This window comes from Amblyomma maculatum, chromosome 5, assembly GCF_055883805.1.
Source record: "Amblyomma maculatum isolate TAMU_Amacu chromosome 5, ASM5588380v1, whole genome shotgun sequence".
NCBI lineage: Eukaryota > Metazoa > Arthropoda > Arachnida > Ixodida > Ixodidae > Amblyomma > Amblyomma maculatum.
Genome location: NC_139348.1, coordinates 152,951,045 through 152,978,643, shown reverse-complemented (window position 1 = coordinate 152,978,643; position 27,599 = coordinate 152,951,045). Strand labels below are relative to the sequence as shown.

Here is a 27,599-nt window from a genome sequence, read left to right as displayed (position 1 = left end):
CATGTGTAAAAGTGGCCTTGAAAGGGAGGACAGCGGTTGCGAATTTTTTTTAAAATAAGGACCAAGTGTTCTCACAGATGCGGCAGTAAGCATCTGGTTGTAACATTGAGCATAAAAATGCTGCACACATACGGCAGTTCAGGATGTACATAGTCTTTGTCAAATGTTCGGAGTACAAGGGGGGTGGGGGAGGGGTCTGCTAGTTGTAAGCCGTGTAGCGGCATTCTTTTAGTATTTGTGGAAGTCCTTCGTTGGGAGAAAAAAAAAAAAGAAAATCTTGCCTTCAGGAAATTTGGAACACTGGGAATACATTACTGCGAGCAGCACGATGGGGTGGAGAGGCCAACCCCCTGGGCTGTAAACTTTCGACAAAGACTGTACATGATAGTTACATGGCGTGCCGTGTCGTAGCCATACTAGTCGTGTGGCAGAATCTTCTGCACTATTGGCTCCACCATGTGCAGGCAATGTGTGGGCAGCATATAGTCACGTGAGCTGATGTGTTCAGTGCCCTTACCATATCTGCTTTAAATCAATATGGATTTGTAGACAAGTTAAGAAAAGAAATGGCAGTTATATTTGTCTTTAAATTTTTGGCCGTTACATGCAAACTTCATTTACGACAAGCTTCAAACACAGCGAATGCGATGGAGTATGTTAGGCCATCACTTTAGTTGTAACTTGTGAGAGTATGCGAATATTGAGATTTTCTTATACAAATCAAATAAAAAGGTAAAGAAAAAATGCCTTTAAATATCGAATATTTGATCAGGGAAGAGAAAAATGAAAATAAAAATAGCAATCATTGATTATCTCGCATATTTCAGAATTGCACATGGTACAGCAAAATCTCGTTAATTCGAACCTTGTTATTTGGAAATTCAGGTAATTCAAACGAGGAGCGCCGTCCTAGTCGTTGCCCATGTAAATCTGTAGCTTCGGATGCTCGTTAATGCAGATAAAGACGGCTTGCTTCAATTAATTCAGATGAGAGATCGCGTTGAGGTAAAACTCGCTCAGCGAGCGAATACTCCTCTGCGAACCTGATTTGCATGAGAACATGGTACCTGTGCTTCTCTTGCGTGCCACAGCAAGCATGACGACATTCGGAAATTCTCCGTTTCCGAAATAAACCTCAGTCGCAAAGTAGAGCGCTGAACGAAACCAGGAACTACCGGCGTTCTCACCTGGGTTTCATCTTGGATGCTGACAACCATTATACAGCTAGGTGCGCTTACTGTGATGAAAACTGTTTTCAGCAGTTTTTCAGGCCCGTTCAACGATTTGAACATTCGTTCTGGTCCATTGAAGGCCAAATTAATGAATTTACTGTATCCGAAGACCTTAGAATATTCGAGAATTCTTGGTGTTTTTGGTACTTTTTAAACATTTGGGAAACTCCGAATGCATCAATTTTGCGAATCAAATATGAATCGACTGACAAACGTTTTCAATTCATATTCAGAATTTTAAACATTCGCACACCCCTTGGCTTTAATCTCCTTTTTCTAAGGCACGCTGTGAACTGCTCGTGGTAGATCAGGCTTTGCACAAACCCTACCCACCTCTACACAAACCCTACCCACCTCTATGCATTGACAGGCGATATAAGTTTCGTCTGATACACTGCCCTGGTGGTGATTCACTGCTACCAGTTTGTTGTGCTTTGTGATGGGTGCAGGTTCTTTGACTCGTCGGTGTTCTTCCACGAGGAGTCCCGCGAGGGCCTGGTGCGTGTGTGTCGGCTGGCCCTGCATGCCAAGTACCCGCGCCTCTCCCAGGGGGAAGGCTACCACTCGTTAGCTGCCCGGCCCCCCGTGCTCTACATCGGGGCGCATACGCGCACCAGTCTGGGTCACCACCTCTGCTCACAGGTGCGGTGGGCAGCCATAGGAGGGACACATCCATCCTTGAGTACACTCATTGTGCCTCACTCATGCTCGAGCCATGTGAAAAGGTGCTGGGGCGAATCTGTACCGGTATCATGAGAGATATTTGAGTCATGTGAAAAGGTTCAAAGCCCCCTGTGTATTGATGTTCTAGTGCGTACTTGCTCTTGGTGTTCTAGTGCTGTTTGTCGGGATGGATTTGTGGGCGACTGTTGGAGAAGTGAGTATCTAAAGGGGGGGGGGGGGGTTCTTTTTGGCAGTGCACTTAATTGGAAAAAGAAAAAGCTATGGTCTTTCCTGGTTTCAGAAAATTTGTTACTAATTTGTACGCCTCCCCATGACTGTATTTGGCACTGGAAGTTGTGTCTTTCTGTATTTTGCAAATGCCGCTTTGCTTAATACACAGGCTGTTGAAATTTCTGGAGCCCTCCGCTACGGCTTCTCTCGTAGTTTTTAGTTGCTTAGGGACACTAAACCCCACAAAACCAAATCAAAACAAACCTCATTATTGTGTTACTACTGATTTTGTCTGTTTACACATCTGGGACTATATGGAATAGATAAAACAATTTTTCTCTCCTGGTTAAAAAAAATTAAAATAAAAAATAAACAAAAAAATTACCTTTGTGACCATCTCATGACAACCTGTACATTGCGTTTTGAATCAGTGGGAGGCGCTCGTCTGTTTGTCACCTGTGTTTGTCACTTTTTGCAGCTGGGACTGCCTGTGTCCTGCCTCAGAATGATTCCCCTGACTGGGACACCTGGCTCTCTCTACCAAACAGTAGGTTGCCATTCTTCTCTTGCAATGAGAGGGCTGGTCATGGTACTTCTTCACATCTGCCACCATTCTGTCATACCAACTGAAAAATCTGTGGGCGTGTTGTTTAATTCCCGAAATTGTTATCAAAATGAGCCATTCAGGGCCGCTTTTGGCATTGCCACCTGCTTGAGTAGTCAAACCTCATTTTAACGAAGTTGTATTTTCAGCAAAAGCGAAAACCCAAGCAAAGGCATTCTAAGGCAGACAACACAAAGGTGCGAAAGTGTACAGTTTTTGAATTCAGAGCTCAGTATAAACATGTAATCTTGCCCTTTGTTCTGCGTTGAAAAGTGAAAATGAAAACGGGAACGGTGAGGCCGTTAGCCCTTGCATTAACAGATTTATTTACAAAAAAAATGCACAATTTTTATTTGGTAGCACTCGTCGATATTTGAGAGGAGGAAATTATTGATGAAGTAAATAAAATGCTGTGCTTTCTCGATGTCAGGCACAGGTACCATCTCTAGGTAGCCTCTCACTTTCCCGGCCATGTCGGCGGCCTCTCGCTTTTCTCTTTCTCCATCACTGCATGCACTGACTGCAGGCATTGTCTGCAGGCATCAGCTGATGGACAACTTTTTAGTAGGTCATTTTGAGCGCCACGGCACCATATTAGCAAGTCCTCAAATGCAACGCTCTGAAGCGCCACCTGACTTGATGACAAAACCTAACACACTTCCAATGCTTCTTTATGGCGCCTTAGCAGTGGATGTCTTCAACCTTCTGCTTTGCATTCAAGATTGTTGAAAGCCATACACTCAAGTTTTCCCTATCTGAGGGATTGACAGTGTTCTGTGCTTTGCGACTGTGCTGGACTTGGCAGTTGGACGCTGTTTCTTTTCTACCTTTTTAGAAAAGCTCTACTTACTGAAGGAGGAGAGTGAAAGGTGTAGGAAATTCGCGCCAGCAAATTTTGTTGACATGATGCCGCCGCATTTGTGCATCGATTTCGGAACTTCCACCTTGGATTGCTGTTATTTTCTATTAGTATTACTTACCTGCATCATCCTGTAGTTGGCGTCAGATTAGCAGGGGAAGGGTTACAGATGTTTGAATCCGAGCAAGACCAATTGATCATTTTAAGCTCCGAAGAAGGCACTGTTCGATGAGGCACAAACAACATTCGTTGGAAACAAACGAAGAATAAACTTAACTTGCAGCTGTCAGTTACATTGTTCTCTTCATGTTGTCCTTCACAAATCAGCAGTGAGAGGGGAGTGAGACAGTCTCGAGTAAAACCTTTACCGGATCCTGGAACTGGATCCTGGAACTCGACATCTCCGTTGCCTCGTTTTCTTCCTAGGACTTGGCAGCACTGGAGCAGTGCATGGACGACGACGTGGCGCAAGGCCGGGTGCCAACACTGGTGGTTGTGAGTGCGGGCTCCCCGGCCGTGGGACTGGTGGACCCTCTGCAGGGCCTGCAGGACCTGTGCAAGCGACACGAGGCCTGGCTGCATGTGGAGGGGCATGCGCTGGCCGCCCTTTGCCTTGTCTCAGTGCCCAACCTGGTACGTCCTCCCTTTGCGACACGGAATACTTGTCGCCTTCTCCCCTTGCTGTCGATGGGTGTCGCTTGCTTTTCTAATGCACTTAGAAGCTGCTGGTCTTAGGCTTCCCGATGAGAGTGCTGTACTTAATTGCATAATGGTTTAGCTTTTTTGCCCAAATATGCTCACAAATAATTGTCCAAACGCATACTAATTGCGTGGAGCTGTATTTCAGCGAAAAAAGTTATTGTTTTCACAGCAAAAGTAGCATTATGCAGGGGCGTTTTTATTGTTCAGGTGAGTGCGAGATTTCCATAAAGGTACATGTACAGCCTGCTCCATTCTTAGGGTGAACATTTCAGTGCATTGCCGGCCTCTGCCTCTGCAGGCTGCAGAGATGGACCACCTGCTCGCTTGTTCACCCTAAGAGTAGACAACTCTGTGGACCTCTGCTATAAAGCGGAACTATACTGGTTTGCACAAAAAAGCAGATTTTTGGTTATCTTTGTAGTACTAAATTTGAAAAGACCTTTTGGATATTGTAAGCCAAAAGGAAAACTTGTTGAAAAGCAGCTGACGGCTTTTGCTCCCTCGATCTCGATACATGCAATTCTAGTTTCACATGAAACTTAGTACGAGACAAAGAGGACATCAACGTGTAAGCCGTATGCGCAGTTTCGCTGCAAGCAAACCTCCTTGGGAGAATACTTCAAATTCTCTCTGATAAAGTTACGGAACACTGTATGGGACATGTACCCTCCTCTCTGGTATGATGTGGTAGCATTGGACTCTGGGAACACTTTAGAAGCTTGTATCGTCTGGCAGCGTGACCTGTCACCACGCACAGCCTACTGAGTAAAGCGGAAATTGGGGCGAGTTGGTACGGAATCATTTTGCTCACAGCGGACGCGGATGGAATGAGAGACTAAGGCTGAACACAAGCAAGCGCCGACTATCAACTGAGGTTTATTGAAGAAATGGAGCAAATAAATAGGTATGAAAAGAGATAAAAAAAAAAGGCATTACATGAAAGTTATCATCGAAATGACACTTGAGAAGAAATATAGCCCAATTTCCTCTCAGATACAGTCGAACCCGGATATATCGAATTCGAAGGGGATCACGAAATAGTTCGATATATCGATAATTCGATATACAGAAATCGGCTTGTGACGGCACTTGCGATGTGAAAAAACGATACCATATTTGTCGCGTAATCAACCCACTCGCATAATGAACCCACCCTCCACTTTTGCACCCGAGAATTTGAAAAAAAAAAAAAAAAATGCGTTAAGGATAGCTCGCTAACATGCAAGCGACTGAGCGATCTCAGCATCTCAGCGACGAGCAGCAGCGACAGAGCGAAAATTTTCAAACTTGTTGGAACTGCGTCCCTCTCGCCGCTCGAGCCACCGAGCCACCGCGGCAGCTGAAGACAAGGTTTCTGTGTCGCCGCGGATTTTCGCTTGCATGTCGATGGCGTGCGTCAGTCCGGTTCGGTCGTCTCATCCACAGCTCATTGGCAGCGTGCCAAGATGCTGCGCAGCGATAACGTCAGGGCGCGTTTATCTTTTTATAGCTCCTGCGGTGGGCGGGGAGCGAACTTGGCAGAGTGCCCGTGATGGCCTGATTGCACAAGCCTGGTTCGATTTATCACGCGTCATGATCGCAGCAGCTGACCGTGTGCTTTCGCTGATTCATACATGCAAGGATAAACGATAAAAAAAAAATAATAAAATAAACATCCCCGCAAAAAAAAAAAAAAGAAAACCCTGCCGCTTCTTAACGTCCGCAGCCGCCATATCTCACGCTACGCCGCGCGTACAGCCCGACGATAAAAAAGAATGACTCTCGCAAAAAAAAAAAAAAGAAAAAAAAAAACAGAGAGCCTTTTTAACATCCGCAGGCGCTAGCCACGTCCGCCGCCGCGCCGCCGCACGTTGAAGACACGCTGGAGAAAGCGTCGGACGTCGTCTGAAAACGGGCTGAGCTGGCTTGGCGCATGCGTTGTTGCGCATGCTGAAGGAGAGAGATAGCTCAGCAAAAGAATGGGCACACCCACGCACGGCTTGCAAACGTCATGTGTTGGCGCGCGGGAAACAACTGCAGATGCGCGCGCCTTTGGGGAATGGGCGCGACGCTGCCCAGACCAGCCGTCGCCGAACTGTCCCCTCTCATTCCTTCCGCGCGTGGCTTGAAAACGTCACGCGGCAAACGGCCAAGGGTGATGCGATCGTCTTTGGGGAAGGCACACTTTCCAGTGCGTGGTGCAGAGTTCGATCGAACATTGGGGAGGGCACACTTTCCAGTGCGTGGTGCAGAGTTCGATCGAACAACCGGTGAAATTGAGTTCGATATATGACGCGGCTTTCCTATACTTTTACATGGGATTTTCAAGGGGATATTTCGTGAGTTCGATATAACCAAAATTCGATATATCCGGGTTCGATATAACCGGGTTCGACTGTAATGCGATGGAAGAACTACTGATGCATATGTTGCAATGCATATAAATCTACAATGCCTTCATTACCTCCCGTGTTATCTTGGTGGTGGAAAAGTTGTTTTGATGACGTTCATGTAACAACTTTTTTTTTTTTTCCGTGCCTATACATTTGTTCTGTTTCTTCACTAAACCTGAGTTAGTAGTCGGCATTTGTTTGTGTACAACCTTAGCCTTTCATCCCGTCTGCGTGGGCAGTGAGAAAAATGGTGCATCCTACACTTACGCATGGTAAGCGTGTGGTGAAACCCCGTGAAAAAGGAATGTGTCGATTGTGCAGTGACATCTCTGCACTGGGAATTGAGCTTCTCCCGTTTTTGTTTTGCAGCCTGCCCGCACCGGAGACAGTGTGTCACTCCCACTTGGCACTTGGCTGGGTCTACCATCTGTGCCCTACGTTGTATCCTCTGGACGCTTTGGTGGATGATTAGTGTTTATAAACAAACTTTACTGCAAGCCTGTTCAGGTGGTTTAGATGAACATAGGCTCAGCCAGGGAAACACTGCATCATTTCCTGTCCAGTGATCTAGAAGACTTCATGTTAATTTGACAGTGCTGCATTGATGTTGTGGCATATTGTAAGCTTTGTCATCATCATCATTAGCCTAGTTATTACACTCACTGCAGGGAAAAGGTCTCTCCTGTGTCCCTTCAATTAACCCATTCTTGTGCCAGCTGCATCCACATAATCCTTGCAGACTTTCTAAATCTCATCCACCCACCAAAGTTTCTGCTTCTATCCTTCCCCTTGCTACACTTGCATAAATCTGCTCAGTCAATAGTTTGTGAGCATTGGTTATCTTGCATTCACATTACATGTTGTTACTGGTATATTAGTAGCTTGCACGGTTTGCATCCAACAAACTAGCTTGTTAAACAGCCAAGTAGTTTACAGATAACCAGATTTGGCATTTTTAGTCACAAGGATGATATGCTAAATTGTTTCCTGAGACACTTTAGGTGACGTATGGACTTTTGTTCACAGTTGGTGTTTGGCTGATGCATCTCCTTATATTTCTCACAATGAAGCAACAACCACATCCCCTGTTTACCAATTATGATTGGTGTAGTTTGTAATTGCAAGTCACTAATATCGGGAACGCTGTGTATCCCTATTCACACTTGTTAGCCCCACTCGACCCAGTCGGAGCCATTGCCTGGCCTACCTCTGTAACCTGTAACAGCTGCCGGTAACTGCTTACGTTTCTTGTTTTAGCCCCTGAGCTAAGTGTTGCTACAATTACTTTTTTCTTCTTTTTTTGGTGACCACAAATTCTATGTTCAGCTTTTGGATAGATATATGCAATGGTGAGCAGGCTCAGGGGCATTTTTATTACTCATTACTTTTGCTCGAATATACAATTAAGGCATTTTGTTGGTCCAATTAGTGACCTACACTACAGACGACAAATAAGCTGGTGATAAAACAAGTTCACGTGAGTGCTCATCCTGTATTCTTGTTTTGTGTACCTTTTCCCCCACTGTGTTGTGAGCCAAGTGTGTTCGGAGGCAGCGTATAGCTGCCAGTCTTCAGCTAGTCGAGAAGCATGGGACAGATGGTGCCTGTGTGTGTTCCTTGACGGGTGCGCCCATCCTCAAGACCTTGTACAAGACGAGTGAGGCAGCTCTCGCCCACGCGGCTGGCCTGAGCTCCTTCAGCGTGCACACCAAGCTGCAGTGCCTGCCCCTCTGGGTGGGTTTGCAGAGCCTGGGGCACCAGGGGCTGCTGCAGCGGGTGCTCCACTGCCTGAGACTGGTGAGGGCTTTTCCTCTTCTCTCTAAATGCATTCCAGGAGCTTGAACGCCATTTTTTACAGAGCCGATTTGGTATTCAGTCTTCGTCTGAGGACTTGTGCATCTGTACTCATGGCCATACATTTGCACTTGCACCTGCAAACAGCACAACAACATCCGTAGTTCCTGGCAACACTTTAAGCACTTCATAGCAACATACTTGCAGCAATGCACTTGCATCTGCACTTCACAGCAATACTCAGGTCTGCATTTCAACTTCATAGCAACACACTTGCATCTGCACTTCATAGCAAAGCACTTGCTTCTGCACTTCACAGCAATACTTTCAGGTCTGCACGTCAACTTCATAGCAACACATTTGAATCTGCACTTCGTAAGACTACTTGCATCTGCACTTTGCAGCAACACACTTGCATCTGTACTTCACAGCAGTACATTCAGGTCTGCACTTCAACTTCATAGCAACACTTGCATCTGCACTTCGTAACAACATTTTTGTATCTGCACTTCATAACAACGCACCTGCATCTGCACTTCACAGCAACACACTTGTCTTTGCACTTCACAGCAGTACATTCAGGTCTGCACTTCATAGCAACACACTTGCATCTGCACTTCGCAACAACACTTGTATCTGCACTTTACAGCAACACATTAGCTTCTGCACTTCACAGCAATACATTCAGGTCTGCACTTCATAGCAACACACTTGCATCTGCACTGAGTAACGACACTTTTGCATCTGCACTTCACAGCAACGCATTAGCTTATGCACTTCACATCAATACATTCATGTTTGCACTTCAACTTCTTAACAACACACTTGCATTTGCACTTTACAGCAACGCATTTGCTTCTGCACTTCACAGCAATAAATTCAGGTCTGCACTTCAACTGCATAGCAATACACTTGCATCTGCACTTTACAGCAACACATTTGCTTCTGCACTTCATAGCAGTACATTCAGGTCCATCTGCACTTCATAACAACACTTTTGCATCTGCACTTCATAGCAACACACTTGCATCTGCACTTCACAGCAGCACACTTGCATCTGCAGTTCACAGCAGCACACTTGCATCTGCACTTCACAGCAATGCATTAGCTTCTGCACTTCACAGCAATACATTCAGGTCTGCACTTCATAGCAACACACTTGCATCTGCACTTCACAGCAACGCATTAGCTTCTGCACTTCACAGCAATACATTCAGGTTTGCACTTCAACTTCTTAGCAACACACTTGCATCTGCACTTTACAGCAACGCATTTGCTTCTGCACTTCACAGCAATACATTCAGGTGCATCTGCACTTCATAACAACACTTTTGCATCTGCACTTCACAGCAACACACTCACATCTGCACATCAAAGCCACACTTTTAAATGAGCACACCACAGTATCCCTTGCATCTGCACCTTGGGGCAACCCATTTGCATGCATGCTTAATTTTGTGCTCATACCATAGACCTCGATATGAATCCCATGTCCAAGCTCATTTGGATACCAGTAGAACATTGACGTAATTAGTGTATGGTGAAAGCTCATTAATTTGAACTTCAATAGCTTGAATTTCAGTATAATTTGAACTGTATTAGTACTTGGTTCGGCCAAGCTTTATAGAGATCTATGCATAGAAGAACCTGTTAATTTAAGCTCTCATCTGTTTTGCCATGGATGATTTGAATTAAGTGCTTCCATGCCTACCTGGTGAGTGTCAGCAATAGAGTGGGATGGAGAGTCATGGGGGTGCATCACCTCCGAAATGTAAAGAGAAGGTAACAACATAAATCTAGCACCATGGCCTGTGTGGTGGCTGGAGGGTAAGGGGATGACTCCTCTTTGTTCCAATTTACCTCTAAGACATGCAACTAAATGCTCGTTAAGTGGAGTTGGTTAATCTGCAAATAGCACTGATAATTTTAACTGTCAGCACAGTCTTGGCTCGTAAGATTGGGACGGCGGATGGTTGCTAGGGTTCTTGCACTGGTTTAAAAGGCAGGCCATATTCAGCTTTGATTGGCTTGGTAAGTGATCAACAAAATACCTGGACTCAAACCTGAAGAGCAAACCTGACTATAAAGTAAGCGACCACTGGCCAGTCCTTCAAGTAATAAACTTGACATAATGCAGGTAGTTCTTTTCAGTTCTTTGTTGGTTTTTTGGCAGTTCAAATTTTGTTTATGGTTTCTTAAAAGTTCAAATTAACGAGTTTTCACCGTAAGCTGCAAACACAGACATGACCAATGTTAGTGTGGTCCCATGGATAACGGCAATAACCAATTTTTCAGATGAGTGTGAAAGATATAAGTATAGGGCGTTTGGCAGGCAGTCAGTGGAAATGCATTTCTGCAGCATGGTCTCCTACAGCACATTTCGCGTTTATTGTTTTTGTCTATAAGGTTCAACATTATATAGTGGCTCGGACTATGAGGGGCACTGTGGAGGAGGCCTTAGGATCATCTGTGGTTTAACTTCCACTGACATCGCACAGTTACATCGGTGCCTTGCATTTTGGCTCTGTCAAATAGTGCTCATTGCATTTGCATCTGGAAACCCTTTTCGTTTCATGTACGGAGCGCTTTCAAATTGGATTGCCGGGCTATATTCAACCGGCTTTCGATAGCTGTCGAGCATCCTTTGAGCTTCATTTCGAATATTTCGTCAGAAACTTCTGTTTATGGTGATTCTTGCTGCTGAAAAATATCAACAATGAAAATGCTCCTTTTCCCCAATTGACTTTCACAGACTCGCATCAGTGTGATGTTTTTAAGAACCTCTTGGAATTTTGTATGTGGAACCTATTTCTAACTGCGGCTACTATATTGAAATTAGTTGAGTTTGTGAATGTTGTGTAGATAAGGTGTAGATAATGCCGTTCAGACAAGCTGTTTAAAGGTATCCGACATAACAAGTTAATACGGCATCAGCGGGTTTTTGAACAGCGCTCACCCCTTTTTTTTTTCTTTTTCCTTGTGCAGAGCGAGATGCTGCGTGAACGCCTGGACCAGATTGCAGAAATTGAAGTTGTGGTAAGCTGCCGTTTCCACCCCATGAATTGCGCTGAAATATTACGTGTGCAGACAGGGTACTAATCGCTAATGTCTTGTGATTCTGCTTTTCGTTAAGCACACTGGTTTAACTTTACTAATAGGTGGGATAGTTGGTACACATGCACAGCAAGCATCTCAAGTCAAAACGCCTCTTGTAATGAAATGTGTGTTGTAGCATAGTTGCTTCATTTAACGACCATTTCGTAATAACAGTTGCTCTACAGTCCTCAGTAGAATAAGGTAAGCATAGCGATAGAATAGTGCTGTTCTGGATGAGTGCAGTGTATAGTTAGTGGGAAGAGTACAATTTTTTTCTTGAACAGTGCACTTGATGCAATTGCAGCTGTCCTCATATAGCCAAGATCGACAGCGTGCAGAGTCAAAAGGTCCGGATGAGATGCTAGAGGCAGTTGCAGTGAATCATATTTCTGTGTGACTATGCTGGTCGCTGCCATCCTCAGCTTTCGGCCACTACTTCATGGTCTCTGTCCACTTTGTCATCCCCATGGTTCTTCTGCATGCCCTTAATGGCCCCTGCATTGTAAGCTGCGAGCAAATGGACACATTGCCTTCAACTGAGATGTGCTCACGGATGTTCTCACAGGCCTTTTTTTTTCTTGTACGTACTCATCACGGCGTTAAATGATCTCACTGACCGCAGCCCATCACTAGAGGATGTGGTTTTCACTTCTTGGCAGGAGGAGAAAAAGTACCTTTTTTTTGTGTGTACTGCCGGCAGCTTGAGACTTGGTGCTTCAACATCGCATGGCACTTGATTAATCGCTCGCTGCCGATATGAAACTTACTACCGAATGAACCATCGTCCTGTGCTGTACAAGTTTTGTAAAATGAGAGGTATACAATTGGGAGTGTGTAAACTTTTTGGGAGAGGAGCAAATCTGTTTAAGTATTCTTAGTTGCAGCACTGCTCAAAGTAAATTAGAATAGTAATCTAACCTCTCTCTTACTCGATAAACAAGTCATTTCGCAGTAGAACTGTTCGTGGACACTTTTGACTGTGTATTCAGGAGATGGTTTCAAGCCAAGAATACATTGAGTAAAATCGAGGCGGGAGGCTCCTTAACTGCTTTCAGAAAAGATAGCTTTGCTTTTGAAAATGGCCACAGTTTGTCGCCTCCTCCACCTTTTTTTAACAGGGCAGGCCTCGGGCAGTCTCCAAGGAAGGCCAGGTGCTTTCCCTTGCCGATATTGTAACCAAGTCTGTCGGAACTCTGGTGAGAGCCTGTATTTTTTTCTTTTTTTTTTTAAATTCCTGCCACTCTGGCATCTTCCCCCGGTAACAGTGCGTAAGCCTATAAGAGGCTAATTACACATCCTAAGTAGGTGTATATTTTTTTCTCTTTTGAGCTCTCTTAGCTTTCATACCTGACTTTATTTTTTTCCTCAGAAATAATAGTGAACAGTCTTGACTACCACTACATCTTTTCCAAAGCTGCATTCCTGTCTTTTTGTTCGCAAACTTTTTAAAAAATTTTTTTGAATGTATAGAATGTGAGAAATGAAACAACGTTACTGCGGGTCATACCAATTCCCAAGGTCCACTGTTTTCCCAAATTTCTCGCCGATTTCGGCAACTTTTTTGTCGAATTGTGCATTAGCAGATGATATTCTCGTTTTTCAGTGATACTTGTGTTGTTGGAATGATGGAATGCTGTTCCAGCTGCTGTTCGACGTCGTCGTGCCGGTCGTGACGTTCCGGTACCTTCCGGAAGAGGCCCTCGTGGAAGAGGAAGTGGAGGAAGAAACTCAGGAGGAAGAATCGACAGAAGTCACTTCAGAGACTGACTCGAAGCGGGACACACCGGACGAGTCGGATACTAAGGAGAAGGCGGAGGAGGCAGAGGAGGCTGAGGCGGAAGCCGCAGCCCTTGACGAAGAGCCTGTCCTGCACGACACTTCCTATCGCAACAACCTCAATTCTTGGGTAAGCCTTTTCTCTTTGTGTTGAGGTTTGAGGTAACAACTGGGGAAGGTGGCTAACTATTAACTGTCTTGATTAGAGCTACCAGTTTATTCAAAGTTGTACTTTGGTCCTGTGAACATGACTAGTAAGGGGAGCCCAGACGAGCTCCTCTTATTTCATAATTACTTAATCCGAACAAACTTGTGGTCTTTTAAATTTCGGTAAAGTTGGCTATATCATACAGGAGTTCTAAAAGTGTTTCACAGACATTTTGAGCAGTTGGAAGGCTTTTCCCGGGATCTGTAATGCCTTGCGTGTTTCATCAACCCCAAGTGTTCCGTTCACCTGCTTTTTATTGGTGCTAAAATCGCGATAGACTTATTATATAACGTTTTATGTGTTGGCTTGAGGGAGAGAGTGTTAATGCAAAAGTGATTGCCTAAAAAAATGGCTAGCTATGTTGTTTCCACCAAGCTATGATTTATGTAGCTTTGTTTTGGCTTTCAAAGAAAGCTGTCACGTGACCAACTTCTAGCTAGCATCACTCGACCAGTATATACATCTAGCTTCGTCGGAGAGAGCGCAGCAGAGAAAAGTGGACCTTGTTAATTGAGACGCGTCGTAGGACTTTGAAGTGGCTCCAAAGTCATAAGGAAGCTTTGTTTTTTTTTACTGTGCTAGGTATTGTATGCGGTCAATAAAGAAAAAAGACTTTACGTAAATGCCAGCTTAATAGAAATGGCTATATAGCTAGCTGTTTTTCGAGGTTGGCAATTTTTTATTGAAACTTTCTTCAAGTCAGTGATTAGAAAGTTTATTATTATTATTTACTAATCAATTAGGTGCTTTAGTGAACGAAAAAAATATGTGGATGCAGTCAGGCGACTCTGAACAGCTCTTAATTGGTTTCCCTGGGCTAGGGCTCGTCATGTTTTTTATGACCTCGGTTGGTTACACTCGACTATGACAACCTGTATATCAAACAGTGTTTCTCTTGATGGCGATCATTGTTCTGGTGTGAGAAAGGCGAGTCAGGTGCGTGCGGTTTGCATTACCATTGCGAAACTGCACTGTAAAACATGCGGATCAAAGTATTGACATATCGAGACATTTCGCAGCCCTCTTTGGATTCGATATACTCGTGATCAAGTTTTTAACGGGCGTGCATCTGCGGGCTTTTTCTTACCTGATGTCAGGTAGGAAAGGATGCAGCCTATCGCATTTAAGGCTTCTCAGTGCCTTTCAAAAGCAGTTGGTGTTTGGGAGGCTTAAAAGGCTCGGAACCTCTGGTGTAATGAAAGGGTCCTCTTAGTCATTTCTTCTTTCTTTGTGCTCATCACTGTTGACTGAAGTGGTCTCTCAGCAACACTTCCGTTCGAAACCACCAGTCGCCACCACAGCGCAGACTCGAAATAATAGAATTAAGGGAAACAATTGTTAGGTTTTGTCACTCAGGTCAGAGGTCCCTCTCTGTGTTGAGGTACGGTACGGTTGTAGTCATTTAAAACACCTCATACTAGTTTGATAAAGGTCGCAAGTTATTTATATGTCTGGCAAGTTCGGCTACATAGGGTGCCCGGAAGGCAAGGTGCTTATCGAGGCTGATCTTTTTTTGTTTTAACTAGATGTAAAGTAGGCTTGCACGCCTGATGTCTTTTGCAGGCAGCATGCTTGCCGCTGCATTGTTGTCATTTCACTACATTGGTTTCCTCCTGGAGTGGCCTTATTTTTCGTAAAAATTGCTCTGCAACACTCTTACCATATTTAGGGGCACAATGAATCTATTTTCTTCTTCCCAAGACATCTCCAAAAATCTCTAGGTCAAAATTCATTTCAGAGGACAAATTATTAAAATATTCTGAAAATTTTTAAAGCAGCAGAAACGAGACAGAAAAAAACGCAGTGGTAGAGTTCACCCCGAGTGAAACAAAATGCACTCTTCAACACAGTTCAGAAACATAGTCAACAGCTTTATCTTGAACCCTTATCTAAAATTCGCTTATTGGCCCATGACAGTGACCGAACAGAGCACAATTAGACTTCACTCGTGCACACTTAAGTTTACAGTGGAAAGCCAGACTTCAGCAAATTGCTACAATCCTTAATGTGGCAGATCGGACAGAGGAGGCTGTCATGATCAAAAGGCTCTCGAAAGATTCCTTGTGAATATCTTATTCGCTGTTTGTCCCTTAAGGTGAGGTACGGTAGTCATCAAGTTCGCAAGATTGCATTTTATAGTATTTCATATTTACTATGGCAGTCCATGAAGGGTATCAATGTCACTGTTGGCATACTGTGCACGCCAAAATAAGGTGGCTCATTCATTACTTAAGGAAAAAGAAACTTTGAATTCTCATAGCCGAAGTGTGGGGCATGTTTGCTATGCAAATGTGTTCATTACACAACTAGGTATATATACGATTGTTTTGAGTGGCTTCTTTTTCCTAATATGGCTTATCAAATGTCAATTTAGGACTTGCTTCCCTGGCTGGTTGCAAGCTTCATAGATATATTCCAGTTTCTCATCAGAGGGCTTTAGCAGTGCGGGGAGCGAGACTACTTGGCTCAGGTTGTAGCAAAAGAAGAAAAAAAAGGGAAACGCAATCTGAAAAACTATGTCACTGACAGAATAGGGCAGATCGCATCAGGGATGGTTTGAAACTTCATTGTTGCGACAGTTATTCCATTTCAATTCTCTTCAACGGATGCTGTTAGTCCATATGTTCCAAGTTTGCCAGAGGTCCCAGACTCTTCTTGTTGTTGTTCTCTATGTGTTGCAATAGGCAGCGATTACAGCGATGCTGCTCGTCACGAAGTTTCTTTTCTCCTGTTTCAGCTGGCCCAAGTTCTGAACCGTGACATTCCCCGTGCAGCTCTGGACCTGCTCGACTTGGACCCATATGGCGCTTGCTTGCGTTTCTGCCCGCTTGAAAGTGCTCACGGTGAGCGTCCTTGTTGGTTCTGTCTACATGTTGCGGCGAAAAAGGGGGGATGGGGGAGACTCCAATGTTGCTTTTGCTGTTCGTTGATTTTAATGACCTGCTCGACTTGGACCCATATGGCGCTTGCTTGCGTTTCTGCCCGCTTGAAAGTGCTCACGGTGAGCGTCTTTGTTGGTTCTGTCTACATGTTGCGGCGAAAAAGGGGGGACGGGGGAGACTCCAATGTTGCTTTTGCTGTTCGTTGATTTTAACGACCTGCTGGACTTGGGCCCATATGGCGCTTGCTTGCGTTTCTGCCCGCTTGAAAGTGCTCACGGTGAGCGTCCTTGTTGGTTCTGTCTACATGTTGCGGCGAAAAAGGGGGGATGGGGGAGACTCCAATGTTGCTTTTAAGGAAATTTTTAAGTATATGCACTTCGTAGTCTTGTGCTCTCTTGTGCGGGCAAATTTTAAAGTTTCGTACTGAATGTGCTAAGTTGAGAGATTTCTGCGGCCAACTTGCTTGTGTGATGTCACAGGCTGCACGCTGGTTGAAGTTTTTCGGTGATGGACAAAACTTTTGATTTTGTTATTGGTCACCTTTGATAAAATATTGATCTAGGCTGTCAGTTCCGGTTCCTAGTTTATGCAGTCAGAGTGCGAATGATATCTTTTGTCACGCTAACTATTACGACGTATTTTGTTCTGTCATAATGCCACACCTAGTATGGTTTCTGGGTTTCAGCTGTTTGATACCTCCAACTGGCTTTTTGAAAAAGTTTCTATTTGCACTTGAAACAAAAACTAAGGAAAAAATGCATTAGCCCTTTAAAGTTCTTACTCAATCGCTGTTGCTTATAGGCCAGGTGTTGTGCAAGTATAATGTGCCTGTTTTGACTGTCATTTGTCTTCTAGTCTACGGCACAACCACGCAAGATGTGGAGGAACTTTACAGCTGCCTTCTCAAACATTTGGTAAGCAACTGATTATACCGCATATTTTTTTTCTCTGGAGAGGCAGGCGGTTAGCTGTAGGTCGTTAGTAAGCGAAGGCAGTGAAGCAGGCTCTCTTCATCCGGTTCTTAGCTGTGCTGGTTATTCGAGAAGAATGACCGATAATTATAAACAATACTGTCAAGATACATGGACATTCGAACTATGTTTGCTCTGTTTACACGAATTTAGTGGTAACTTTTTTTTACCGCTGATCGTTGGTTTCAGAATGTACTGCACATTATGCTTGGAACCAAGACTTAAATATAATGCAATATGTATTTGTTTTTTGGTGAGGAAAAATTTTTGACAGCCTTCAAGCTGCGCAGTGTGCATCAGTGAAAGAGAGGTCGAACATGGAAAACAGGTGATGCTATCCACTGAAAAATTAAGTGGAAGAGATACATAGAGAAAAAAAAAAATGGTATACATGTACAGGACTAGACAGCGTGAAAGCCGTTACAGCGGTGGCAGCACAGCGGTGACGGCGGCTCCTGCGTCATGGATGATGTGTCATATTGATGTGTTGGTTGCTTCTATATTTTTACGTGCATTTGTTTTTTCTTTTTTTTTTTTTTTAACAAACGCTTGGGTGTAGTTGACCCAAATATGCCAAGATCATGTTAAGGATCATAATGAGGTCTTTGATGAGGGTCGTAATTTACATGTGATCTCTGACTCCCTCTCGCATTATATTCATGGTTGCCTTACATATACTGTACAGTACTATGCACCAAAGCCTATAGCATGCAAGCTCGTGATTGGCTTCATTGAATTTAGAGTACCTCATTTCATTATTTTCACGATTTGTGCTGCAGCAGTAACAAAATGAATAGTAGCGTCTGGAAGGGAGTTTGTTCAAATGTACTGCTTGCTCTTTATGCCTATTTCTGTAGTGCACATACATATGGCACCTTCATTGCTTGAGCTTAGCATACTTTGCACAGTTGCTTTCCAGGAACCAACCTTGTGCCATCAGTTGGCCTCCTGTTTTTCAAAATCGAGATGAATACTTTCCAAAATGCTGTACCCTATTGCAGGAATTCAACGGCACTGACACACACACATGTTGAAAGCCTGATGGACCGTTGATATGTTTTGCGTGTTGACAATTTGTTCCTTTTTCCTCATTTCACCCGATGCTGCATCATTTGAATTTGATTTAAATTCACAGGACTCAATTTAAATCTGGGCTTCTTTAACAAGTGGTGACATCATGCAGTGCACGGATGCTTGCCACCTTGCCTCCATTGAAACGTGGCCGCTGCAGCCAGGATCGAACCTAAGACCTCTGATTGGCGCATTTTAATGATAAAGAAGTGGTGTTCTCAGGCTCAGCTAATCCGATAGCTTTATTGTAACGTTGAATGAAGAGAGAAAGATTTTCTGTCTTTAGTGCTTTTTTGGGGAGGACAGGCATCAAACTTGCCCACTGAGAGCGAAATAAATTTTTGCAAAAGTTTATTTTTATCTAGCTAAAAAGAAAAAAATTGGGTGGTGTTGCCCTCGTTGCACTTTTGGACCTTTACCATACATAGCACCTCGTACCGCTTGCCTGTGCGTTCGTGTCCATGTTGAATGCAGTCGTTGTTGAGCAAAGTTTATTTTTATCTAGCTAAAAAGAAAAAAATTGGGTGATGTTGCCCTCGTTGCACTTTTAAACCTTTTCCATACATAGCACCTCGTACCGCTTGCCTGTGCGTTCGTGTTCATGTTGAATGCACTCGTTGTTGCGCGTGCCATGCCACAGGCGATCCTGAATGCGACCGTTCGACAAAAGCGCAAGTTTCGCGATGCCCTTGCCAAGCATACCAACCTGGAGCTGGTCGAGGTGTGCCACTGGGCCGGCCTGGGTGGCGTACGGTTTGTGCCCGACTCGTTTGTGGGCCGCACGGACTCGCTCGACGAGAAGGCCAAGGCCCAACTCAACCAGCTCAACTCTGAGCTGGTCCTCAAGCTGAAGAGCACCGACTCAGCCTTCTCCTTGGGTGAGTTGGTTTTCATGCAGTGTGTCTAGTGTAGAAGCTTTTTTTTTCTTATATAACTTTGTGACTCAGTCAGCGGCGGCCACTTTTGGATGGCACAAAAGCGAGGCACTCATGGGCTGTGCGATGTCAGTGCGCGTTAAAGAATCCCAGGTGGTCGAAATTTCTGGAGCCCTACAGTGTCTCTCATAGCCCGAGTTCCTTTGGGACGTTCAACCCCATAACCCAAACCAAACCCTTTTTTCTTTACTGCATTTCTTGATAGAACTTTGGAGAGGTATAATTTTTTGGATAAACATCTGTGAAACATGTTGCATTTACGTCAATGTTCTATAACCATCATAAAGGGGGCACGCTTATTGAAAGGAGGCAATTTTCTTTAAAAAAATTAGCTTGTGATCATTCCTTTCTCAAATGTAAATAAAAACAGAGCTAACAATGATCAGGAATTGAGTAAAAATTTGGTTAAAGCACTCGCAACAGCAGTGAGAGGTGTGAGTCTGAACCATGTGTGTGTGACCCATATGTGAGTCATGTGCATGGCACATCAAAGCGTGGCGTCGTCTACAGTCAGTTTTGTGCTAGCCAGTCGGCTTACGCTTTACCTTCCCAAGGCTAGCTCTGTCATTTCACACATCCAGGCAGTAACACTGCTAATAAAGACATTTCTCAACCTCTTATATTTGGGCCAAACAAAAGATCAGTACAAGTATTTATTTGCACTGCGTTTCGCAGTTGCCCCTCGAGGCATGCGCGCTCCATGTTTTCACGTCCAATGCCACCCCACACCAGGCGCTTGTTCGCTCCCCTTCTTGTGCCGACATGCTAAATCAAAGACTTCCACGCACTGTGAGAAGAGGAGAACACATTCGCTCAGCAATCGCGGAAGCCACGTGGTCCTAACTTTTCCGAAACCAGTAGGCCTTTTCCAGCTCGGACGAGGGATGGCAGCGTCGCGCTATTGCTTCTTCGCGTCTAGCACCGCGCAAAGGCGCGTTGTGTATGCTCCCTGATGGTGTGGGCATGCCAATTTAATCCCTTAGTTGACCCCATTCCCAACCCCTCGGAGGAGCAGTGGGAGGCTATTCTGCTCAGCGATGATCCTGACCGTCAGCACTGGCTGGTGGGGAGGGCCAGCGCAGCAGCAGCAGCCAATGGACTACCGGACTAGGCGGCCCACCCACATGTTCTGAGAATACTGAATAAATAAAGATGTTTTCAATCAATCAATCAATCGGATCCAGGGTTTTTGCGATTGTCGTCGTCCGGTGTATCGTTTGCCAACAGTTCCTCGCTAAAGACTTCTTCCTCATACCTCTAAACGCGTTCGATATTCTGCGCTTCTTGAAGAGAGCAACCGACGCGCTCCTTGGGAATGCTGGTCAAGCATCTGCGATTGCACTGTAGGGCATGGCCAGCGTGGCTGGAGAGGCCTGTGAGATACCTGTGCAATATGCCGAGTTATCCTTTCGCTATCCATACATCGTGCTAGGTGAGATCAATGTCCTTCTGGTTGCATCGTGATCGTAAGGATCGCAGAGTCAGCGTGATGAAACGAAACCATCGAAACAGTCACCTGACGCCACCGCTAGATAGCATCTCTTCTGGCTGGAAGCCTGGTGCTGATAGCGCTGGTTATAAAGAGGCCAGAACTGAAAATTTAGGTTGAAATTTGTTCGGATCCACATATAAATACGAGGCAGAAATCTGATGGGATAAAATCGAAAAAAGCAACAACCTTGTATTATACGCAGGTTTTTATAATACTTATTTTAGTCACATCAAGATTAAATTTATTGTGAATAATCTTCGAAGGGTTCAAAAATGTTACTTGTATAGTTTTTAATTGTATAGTTAGTAATGTAGTCAGAAATTATTTTTATAGTTATCATTTAAGAAATATCCAGGCACCAGTCATTGAAAATGATGTAGCAGATATAAAAATGTCTCGGAACTTTATTACTACACTCCAAGGGAATGACTTAAATTCCCTAGTTGTACACAGTGGAGTGTTAGAGATAAGAATAACCGTCTTGTTCTTCCGTGCTTACTGCAACGAACAGAAATTGCACAAGCATTCTATTACTATTACTTAACGGAACGGCATCGTATGTGCTGAGAGAGTTTGAATGGCGGTGGTTGGATGGGGGAATTTTTGCCTACCATATTTGTAGACACGGGGTGGCCTACTATGGATGTGTTACATGAGATAGAAATGCCCTCATGACATTTAACTTCATGATTGTATTGACCTAAATATGCTCATCACGTTTCGCAGGTGAGAGCGAGGATGGCTTCTCTTGCGTGCGCTTTGGCATGGTGACCGACGACCTCGACATAGAGGAACTCGTGGGACTTGTTCTCGGAGCTGGCATAGAACTTGAGGAATCAACCAAGGTGCCTCTCTTCTCTCTTTGCGTCATCTTCCTCCGTCCTGTGGTTGTGTTTTTGCCTTCGCTTGCAAGGAACTTGCAACCCGAAATTGAAATCTGTTATTTCACGGTTGCTTTCTTTCGGGCCTGGTGCTTTGAAAAGTATAAGAAATCTGGTGTCAGGTTTAAAGTGTAAAAAATTTTTTGATAGTTCTGGCTTTGTGTTGTTAAGGGTATCCTTTGAATGATACTCTTGCTTGCTATCAATGCCAGACACATTCATGTTTACATTGTTGCTGTAATGAATTTAGCTGATTTGGGCAGGCCGCCATTTTCCGGAACCCTTCACTATGGCAGCTCATTCTCTCTTCTTTGAATCCCTCCTTCCTCCCTGGAAGAAGGATCTATCACTTTTCTGAGTGGAAACCTAAATCATACAGTGGTTCAGTTGTCCACTCAAAAGAGTGACAGATACTGTGCCTTTCCTTTCTTCTAGACCAATTTGCAATTTTGCTAATAAATGTAGAAGTTGCAGCAGTTTACTACAGTGATCTCAAGGCTCTGTTCATAATCATTACGATGGGAAAGAAATCAATTAACTGAACTTTGAAACTAGCCTTGTGTTGTATATCAACAGAGCCATCGCTTGACATTCGGTTCAGCAGCATTGAACCCGTTTTTTTCTTTTTTTTTTTTCTGCGATTACATATCTTCACTTCTGAGGTATGCACTCCAAAGCATCAGCCTAGATTGTTGTTCTTAATTGTAACTGAATTTGCATTATGTGGGATGCACTGGATGAAGATAAGTGGGCTCAAAGTTTTTTTCATCATAGACAACCTTGAACTAGCCCTACTTTCTATCTTACTGAGAGATTCACTGTGGTGTGGACATTAAAAAGAAAATGACATAGTGACCACAATGACTCCGTATAGGCCTTAGCTGTAGGAGGAGTTAACTGTTACATGTTGAATGCTGCTTCGTTGACTGCGGTGGGGGTGACTGCGAAGTCCTGCATGCTATTGAGGAGCATTTTCTGTGTTGTCTATTTTGTTTGCATTGTTTGTAGGTACACTAGAACTTCATTGATACGCTCCCAGCTCGTACGATTTCCTGTTTCATATGCTCAAAATTGCAGGCAGTAAAACATCTCCCATAGAACTACACCATTTTCCTCCTGGTTAGTATGTTCCTGGATAAGGCAATTTTCCAGTTACTACATTCAAAATTTTGACCAATTGAAGTCGTGTAATACATTTTGCGGTCAACCGGATACATGCTAACAAGCGCTCGCGGCATGAAAAACTGATCAGCGGCGCTCACCCGCTACAGTTTCTTTCCTGCAGTGCCTAGGTGCCAACGGGCGAAGCATCAAAGAAAGCCAGCGAAGTAACGTACAAGGGGCCGGTTCCCGCGGAAACATGACTTCATGTGGAGAAACGCGGTGGCATCTTTGTGGTGCCTTAGGGACATAGGGGAGAACCGTTTGATAACTACTATTCACTTGCATGCGAGCGGGCCGGGTCTGGAGGACTCGGTATGAGCAAAAACACTGCAGTTGTAAGCCATCGTGACTGCTTCGCCACGTCACTGGCGTAAGGGGGCGAAACATCCGGAAACAACCAAGGAAGTGATCTCGGCTCATCGTTTTCTTCTGCGAACCGGATTTGTTACTAAATTTCTTCTGCGCTTAACACAACGCAAATATGAACTGATTTCTACAGGAGCTAAAAAAAGGAGCTGTGCATTCTAGATGTCTATAAATGCTAATCTGCACTTTTAAGCAGTGAAAGTCTCAATTCTAAATGCCTTTGTACCTCATTCAGGAGTTAAATTTTTCAAAACTAGGCGGTTCAAATTACGTTTTCCTGGATAATTTTTTTTTTCCCGCATAAAAAAAACATATAAACAAAGTTCTGCTGTAACTCGAAGGCCAACATTGTATTCGGTCAGAAGCATTTAGAAATGACAACATTTTGCTGCAGAAAGTATTAATTAGCTAAGATATACCTTGTAAATTTCTTACGGTTTCGGCCGTTTTTCTTGCTAGTGGGCCATTTGCTGTCGCCACAAGTTGCAGGTTTCTCCATCTTGTATTACTCTGCCCTTGAAGTGGTGGGCTTTGATTTAGTTTGCTCATTTTGCGTGTCTCTCCGTTATATACGTGTATACAAACCCTCCAATTTTACTCATGTGCTTTTTTTTGGTACCAGGCGTTGGAGTCGATGTCTGAGCTTGTGAAGCAGGGTATCCAGGAGGCCAGCAAGGGTTTGCAGCAAGAGAACGAGGAGAAGATCCTCCAGGAGGTAAGACATACGCTCTGTCAGGTTAACGATTTCAGTTTAGGAGGCCGTCAGTCATTTTTACTAGCTGGCGAGGTCTCCTTTGGTCTTGGGTGTTACCCTGTGTTGGGGAATTTGGGAAACTATTTTCACTCTGAGCACATTTGATTTCTCTCAGGGGCTTCTGAGACATGTTCCCATCGTGGGCTCTCTCTTCAACTGGTGGTCACCGACCAACAAGGAGACGGGGATTCGTGGACGCAGCTTCAACATCACCTCCGGTAAGGGTGTCATGAATCGAAACATATTGGAACTTAGCATGCAAGTGCTAAATAGAATGTGCTGATTCCAATTATGCATGTAGGTTTCAAATGTCTTATCTCAAAAAAACAGGATATGGGAAAATAACTGTGTTAACTAGGTCATTCCTTGTGGGAATTTATGGTAATTTCTCAATGAAAAGGACTTTTTTTTAAGGTCGAGTGCATATCCTAAAGCTGCCACCTACTTTTTTCTTTCAAACTTTGGTATTGATTTATTGTCGAGAAAATGATATAGGAATTTCCTTAGCTTTAGCATGTGTGGTGGACATTTTGAAACGTGTGCGTGTTTTTGACAAGAAATAACCATAATGACACGTAAGAAATAAATATGTTATTTTGCCATATCTTCTCTTCTTGAAGAGATATTTGAAACGTAAATGCGTATTTGAAATCAGCATTCTAATCAGTCAGCACTTGCACTCAAATCAGCACTTGCACACTGCATTTCGACAAGATATGTTGAAAAATAAAGAAAACATTTTCAAGACCTTCAAACCCCCTTAAGTTAGTATGTAGCATTTGCAGTTTTTTATTTAAAAGGGTTGCTGCGAGATAACGAAATTTATTGGAAACATGTTAGAATGAGTATCATTGTGACAGCCTTGAGGCGACGTGGTGCGATGTGGCGTCTGTCATCACGCATATTGCTCGCCTACGCAACCGGTGGATCACCTCCCTCTGTGGGGATGTGTCTAATTTTCTGGTAGGAGAGAAGAAAGCCTCCCAGGCTGCTAACACTCTTCTATCCTCACCCTCTTCTCCTTCGCAGGGCTAGTGGAGAGCACGGAGAACATCTACAAGTACCACATGCAGATTCAGCAGGGCGACACGCCGGCCGTGACCAACATGCCTCCTCAAGCCCAAGTTGTCGTGCAGGCCGCCAACGCCCTCGAGACCAAAGCGCAGCAATGAGCAACAACCATCAAAAAATAAGAAAGAAGAGAACTGCAAGGGGACTGGGTAGCGACAGCTGGGTGCCGCGGGTTCGGGCACCAGCACACAAAGAAGAGGTACCAGCGTGCAGGGAACCGCAGTTGGCATCACTAGGACCACCAGCTCTTGACTGACAAGTGTGTTGTTACTGGATCTGATGGCATGCCGCAATTCAGACACTATGCAAGTGAACCTGACCTCCGGCAGACACTGGGCGTCATGTTTCAATAATGGCATTTGAAATCGGGCAGGCTACATCTGACTGCTTTTGTGTGGTTGTTGGTGGTACCAGTTGGAGTGCAAAGGAAAGGTGTGGAATGCTCTTGCGGAAGTTGTGGCACGCTTGCCTTTGTTTGTATCTAAAGAAGATGGCGTGGTTGTGAATGGCAGTGCCTGGTACCTTGTCAAGCTTCCAAGCACTACCATTTGTGCTACCTAACCGGAATGCATTTTGTAATGCACGGTGAATTTTGTAGTGGACTCTGAACCAATGTGTTGCCGGGCAATGTTGACATGTATTTTGCTAGCATAGGTACGGTTCTTCTACTAGTTGTGCCTGCGACGTGCCTAATTGAGCTAGTGTGTGGGTATTTTGCATTTGATTGGTAAGTGGTATCAGTGGTATTGCTAGCATTACCAGCATACCCTTTAAAGGCTGGATAAGGTGGACAAACACTAGCAGTGCAGCAGGCTTCGTGGCTTCTTATGCTTGGCACCTTGGAAACTGACGGGGGTAACGCACTGCTGACCAGTGCAAGGATTTGACCTTGAGGTTTAAGGCTAGGACCGAGCTGTGGGGCGAGAAGGAAATAAGCAAATCCAACATATTGTCAGAAAAAAGCTGGTGGTGTTTTTTTTCTTTAAAACCAAAGGCCCTATGCTGCTGGTACCTAGGCACTTGTGAAGTAACACACTCCATCATACAACATATCATTTCCAAGGAATCTGGGTGTGGTGCCCTACTTTTGTCTAATGTTTATTTTTACTTTTTTTTTTCTGGGACCACGTGCCACGGCTTCTTCCATTTAAGGCATGGGCTGCTCTTCTAGTTTGCTCACTTCTTTATTGCGAACTCTCCTTCATAGTTGCTCCTGTCTCCCGTGTTACTATTTTTCTTTTCTTTTTTGGGAAGGTGAGTTTCGTAAGTGCTTGATGTATTTGCATTCAGTCAGGCTCTATATTGCATTTTTTTGTTGTTGTTTTCAGGGATTGTGCTTCTTCCGTTATATTTAAAAAAAGCTTTAATTACAGTGGTGTACTCCAGAATGTGAGCAAAAAAAGTTCCTGCTTTTCATTATTTTCTCCATCTTGTGCAGACTGTCTGCATACGTCGCCTTAAAAAAACTGTTGTGATACATCTAGTCAAACACTTTTGCAAATAAATTGACAGCTTTTCAATACTGCCTCTGCCTCTCTGTTCTGTCATGCATCACAGCATGGTGGGCTTTTGTTGTGAGAACACAGGTGATAAGCTTTCCTTTGCATTTAACATATGGTTTTATCCTGGTTGTTCCAACAGCACCAAACAGAGCAAAAGGCATGTGTGCGCGGGTGAACAACGAGGAGTTTAGGTGCAAAACTGCACAATAGATGAGGTACTCCAACTGTATTCAGGGGATTCTCTATCGGATTCCCTTGCATTGTGGAAAGCAATATATTGGACAAACAGGAAGATGCATTAATGACAGAATTAGAGAGCACGCTGCGGCAATATCGGAGAAGTCTGGCACTAACCTCGCAGTGTACTTCAAAAACTTTATTTGCAAAGACCAAAAATGTCCAGCTGACCTTCACAATGGGAAGGTTTTGAAAAGGAGTAAGGACAGGTTAGCAAGGGAAATTTTCGAAGCACGTGCAATCAGGCTTGGGAGACCAATGTGTTAGCACGCCTTTAGTGGTAGTGTTTAAAAAGAAATTTTTTACGCTTACCAGCAGGATGTAGTGAAGGGAGAAGATGTGCGAGTTCTGATCATTATGGTTGTCAGTGCAGCGTTGTCCTTGTTTTTGTGTATGCTTCTGTTTTGCTTTGTTACCTGCTCTGCTGCCTTCTTCCAAGACAGTGGAGAGCGGACGGAGCCCTGAGGGGTGCCAATGCTCCCGAGCTTGAAAGAGGGAAATGAGATGGAGCCGATGGTGATTTCTGCTGTGCGGTGACTAAGAAATGTGGATATGTACTGGTGGACACGCGTGCTGACTTGAAGACATGAAAGAGCATCTAAAATGGCGGCTTGACAGACATTATCAATGGCCTTTGGGAGGTCTAGGGTAAGAACTGCCCGGGTGCGCTTTGCGTGGCAGGGGTGAAGAACATCTTCTGACAGCTGCAGCATAACATCCTGTGTGAAAAGATGTG

At 44.2% G+C, this 27,599-nt stretch overlaps 1 protein-coding gene across 1 annotated transcript in view; it reads left to right on the top strand.

The window, feature by feature from the left end:
* Positions 1 to 26,644, top strand: part of LOC146189984 (pyridoxal-dependent decarboxylase domain-containing protein 1) — a 37,031-nt gene extending 10,387 nt beyond the window's left edge. The window contains exons 6-20 of the mRNA XM_084604702.1: positions 1,682 to 1,874; positions 2,605 to 2,673; positions 4,016 to 4,222; positions 7,033 to 7,104; positions 8,305 to 8,460; positions 11,443 to 11,493; positions 12,672 to 12,749; positions 13,196 to 13,459; positions 16,275 to 16,380; positions 17,275 to 17,333; positions 19,102 to 19,339; positions 21,615 to 21,733; positions 23,922 to 24,014; positions 24,169 to 24,271; positions 25,083 to 26,644. Of these exons, the coding sequence (XP_084460828.1) occupies positions 1,682 to 1,874; positions 2,605 to 2,673; positions 4,016 to 4,222; positions 7,033 to 7,104; positions 8,305 to 8,460; positions 11,443 to 11,493; positions 12,672 to 12,749; positions 13,196 to 13,459; positions 16,275 to 16,380; positions 17,275 to 17,333; positions 19,102 to 19,339; positions 21,615 to 21,733; positions 23,922 to 24,014; positions 24,169 to 24,271; positions 25,083 to 25,225 (1,951 nt within the window). The 3' untranslated portion in view covers positions 25,226 to 26,644. The remainder of the gene's footprint in view (positions 1 to 1,681; positions 1,875 to 2,604; positions 2,674 to 4,015; positions 4,223 to 7,032; positions 7,105 to 8,304; positions 8,461 to 11,442; positions 11,494 to 12,671; positions 12,750 to 13,195; positions 13,460 to 16,274; positions 16,381 to 17,274; positions 17,334 to 19,101; positions 19,340 to 21,614; positions 21,734 to 23,921; positions 24,015 to 24,168; positions 24,272 to 25,082) is intronic.
* The last annotated feature ends 955 nt before the right edge of the window (positions 26,645 to 27,599 follow it).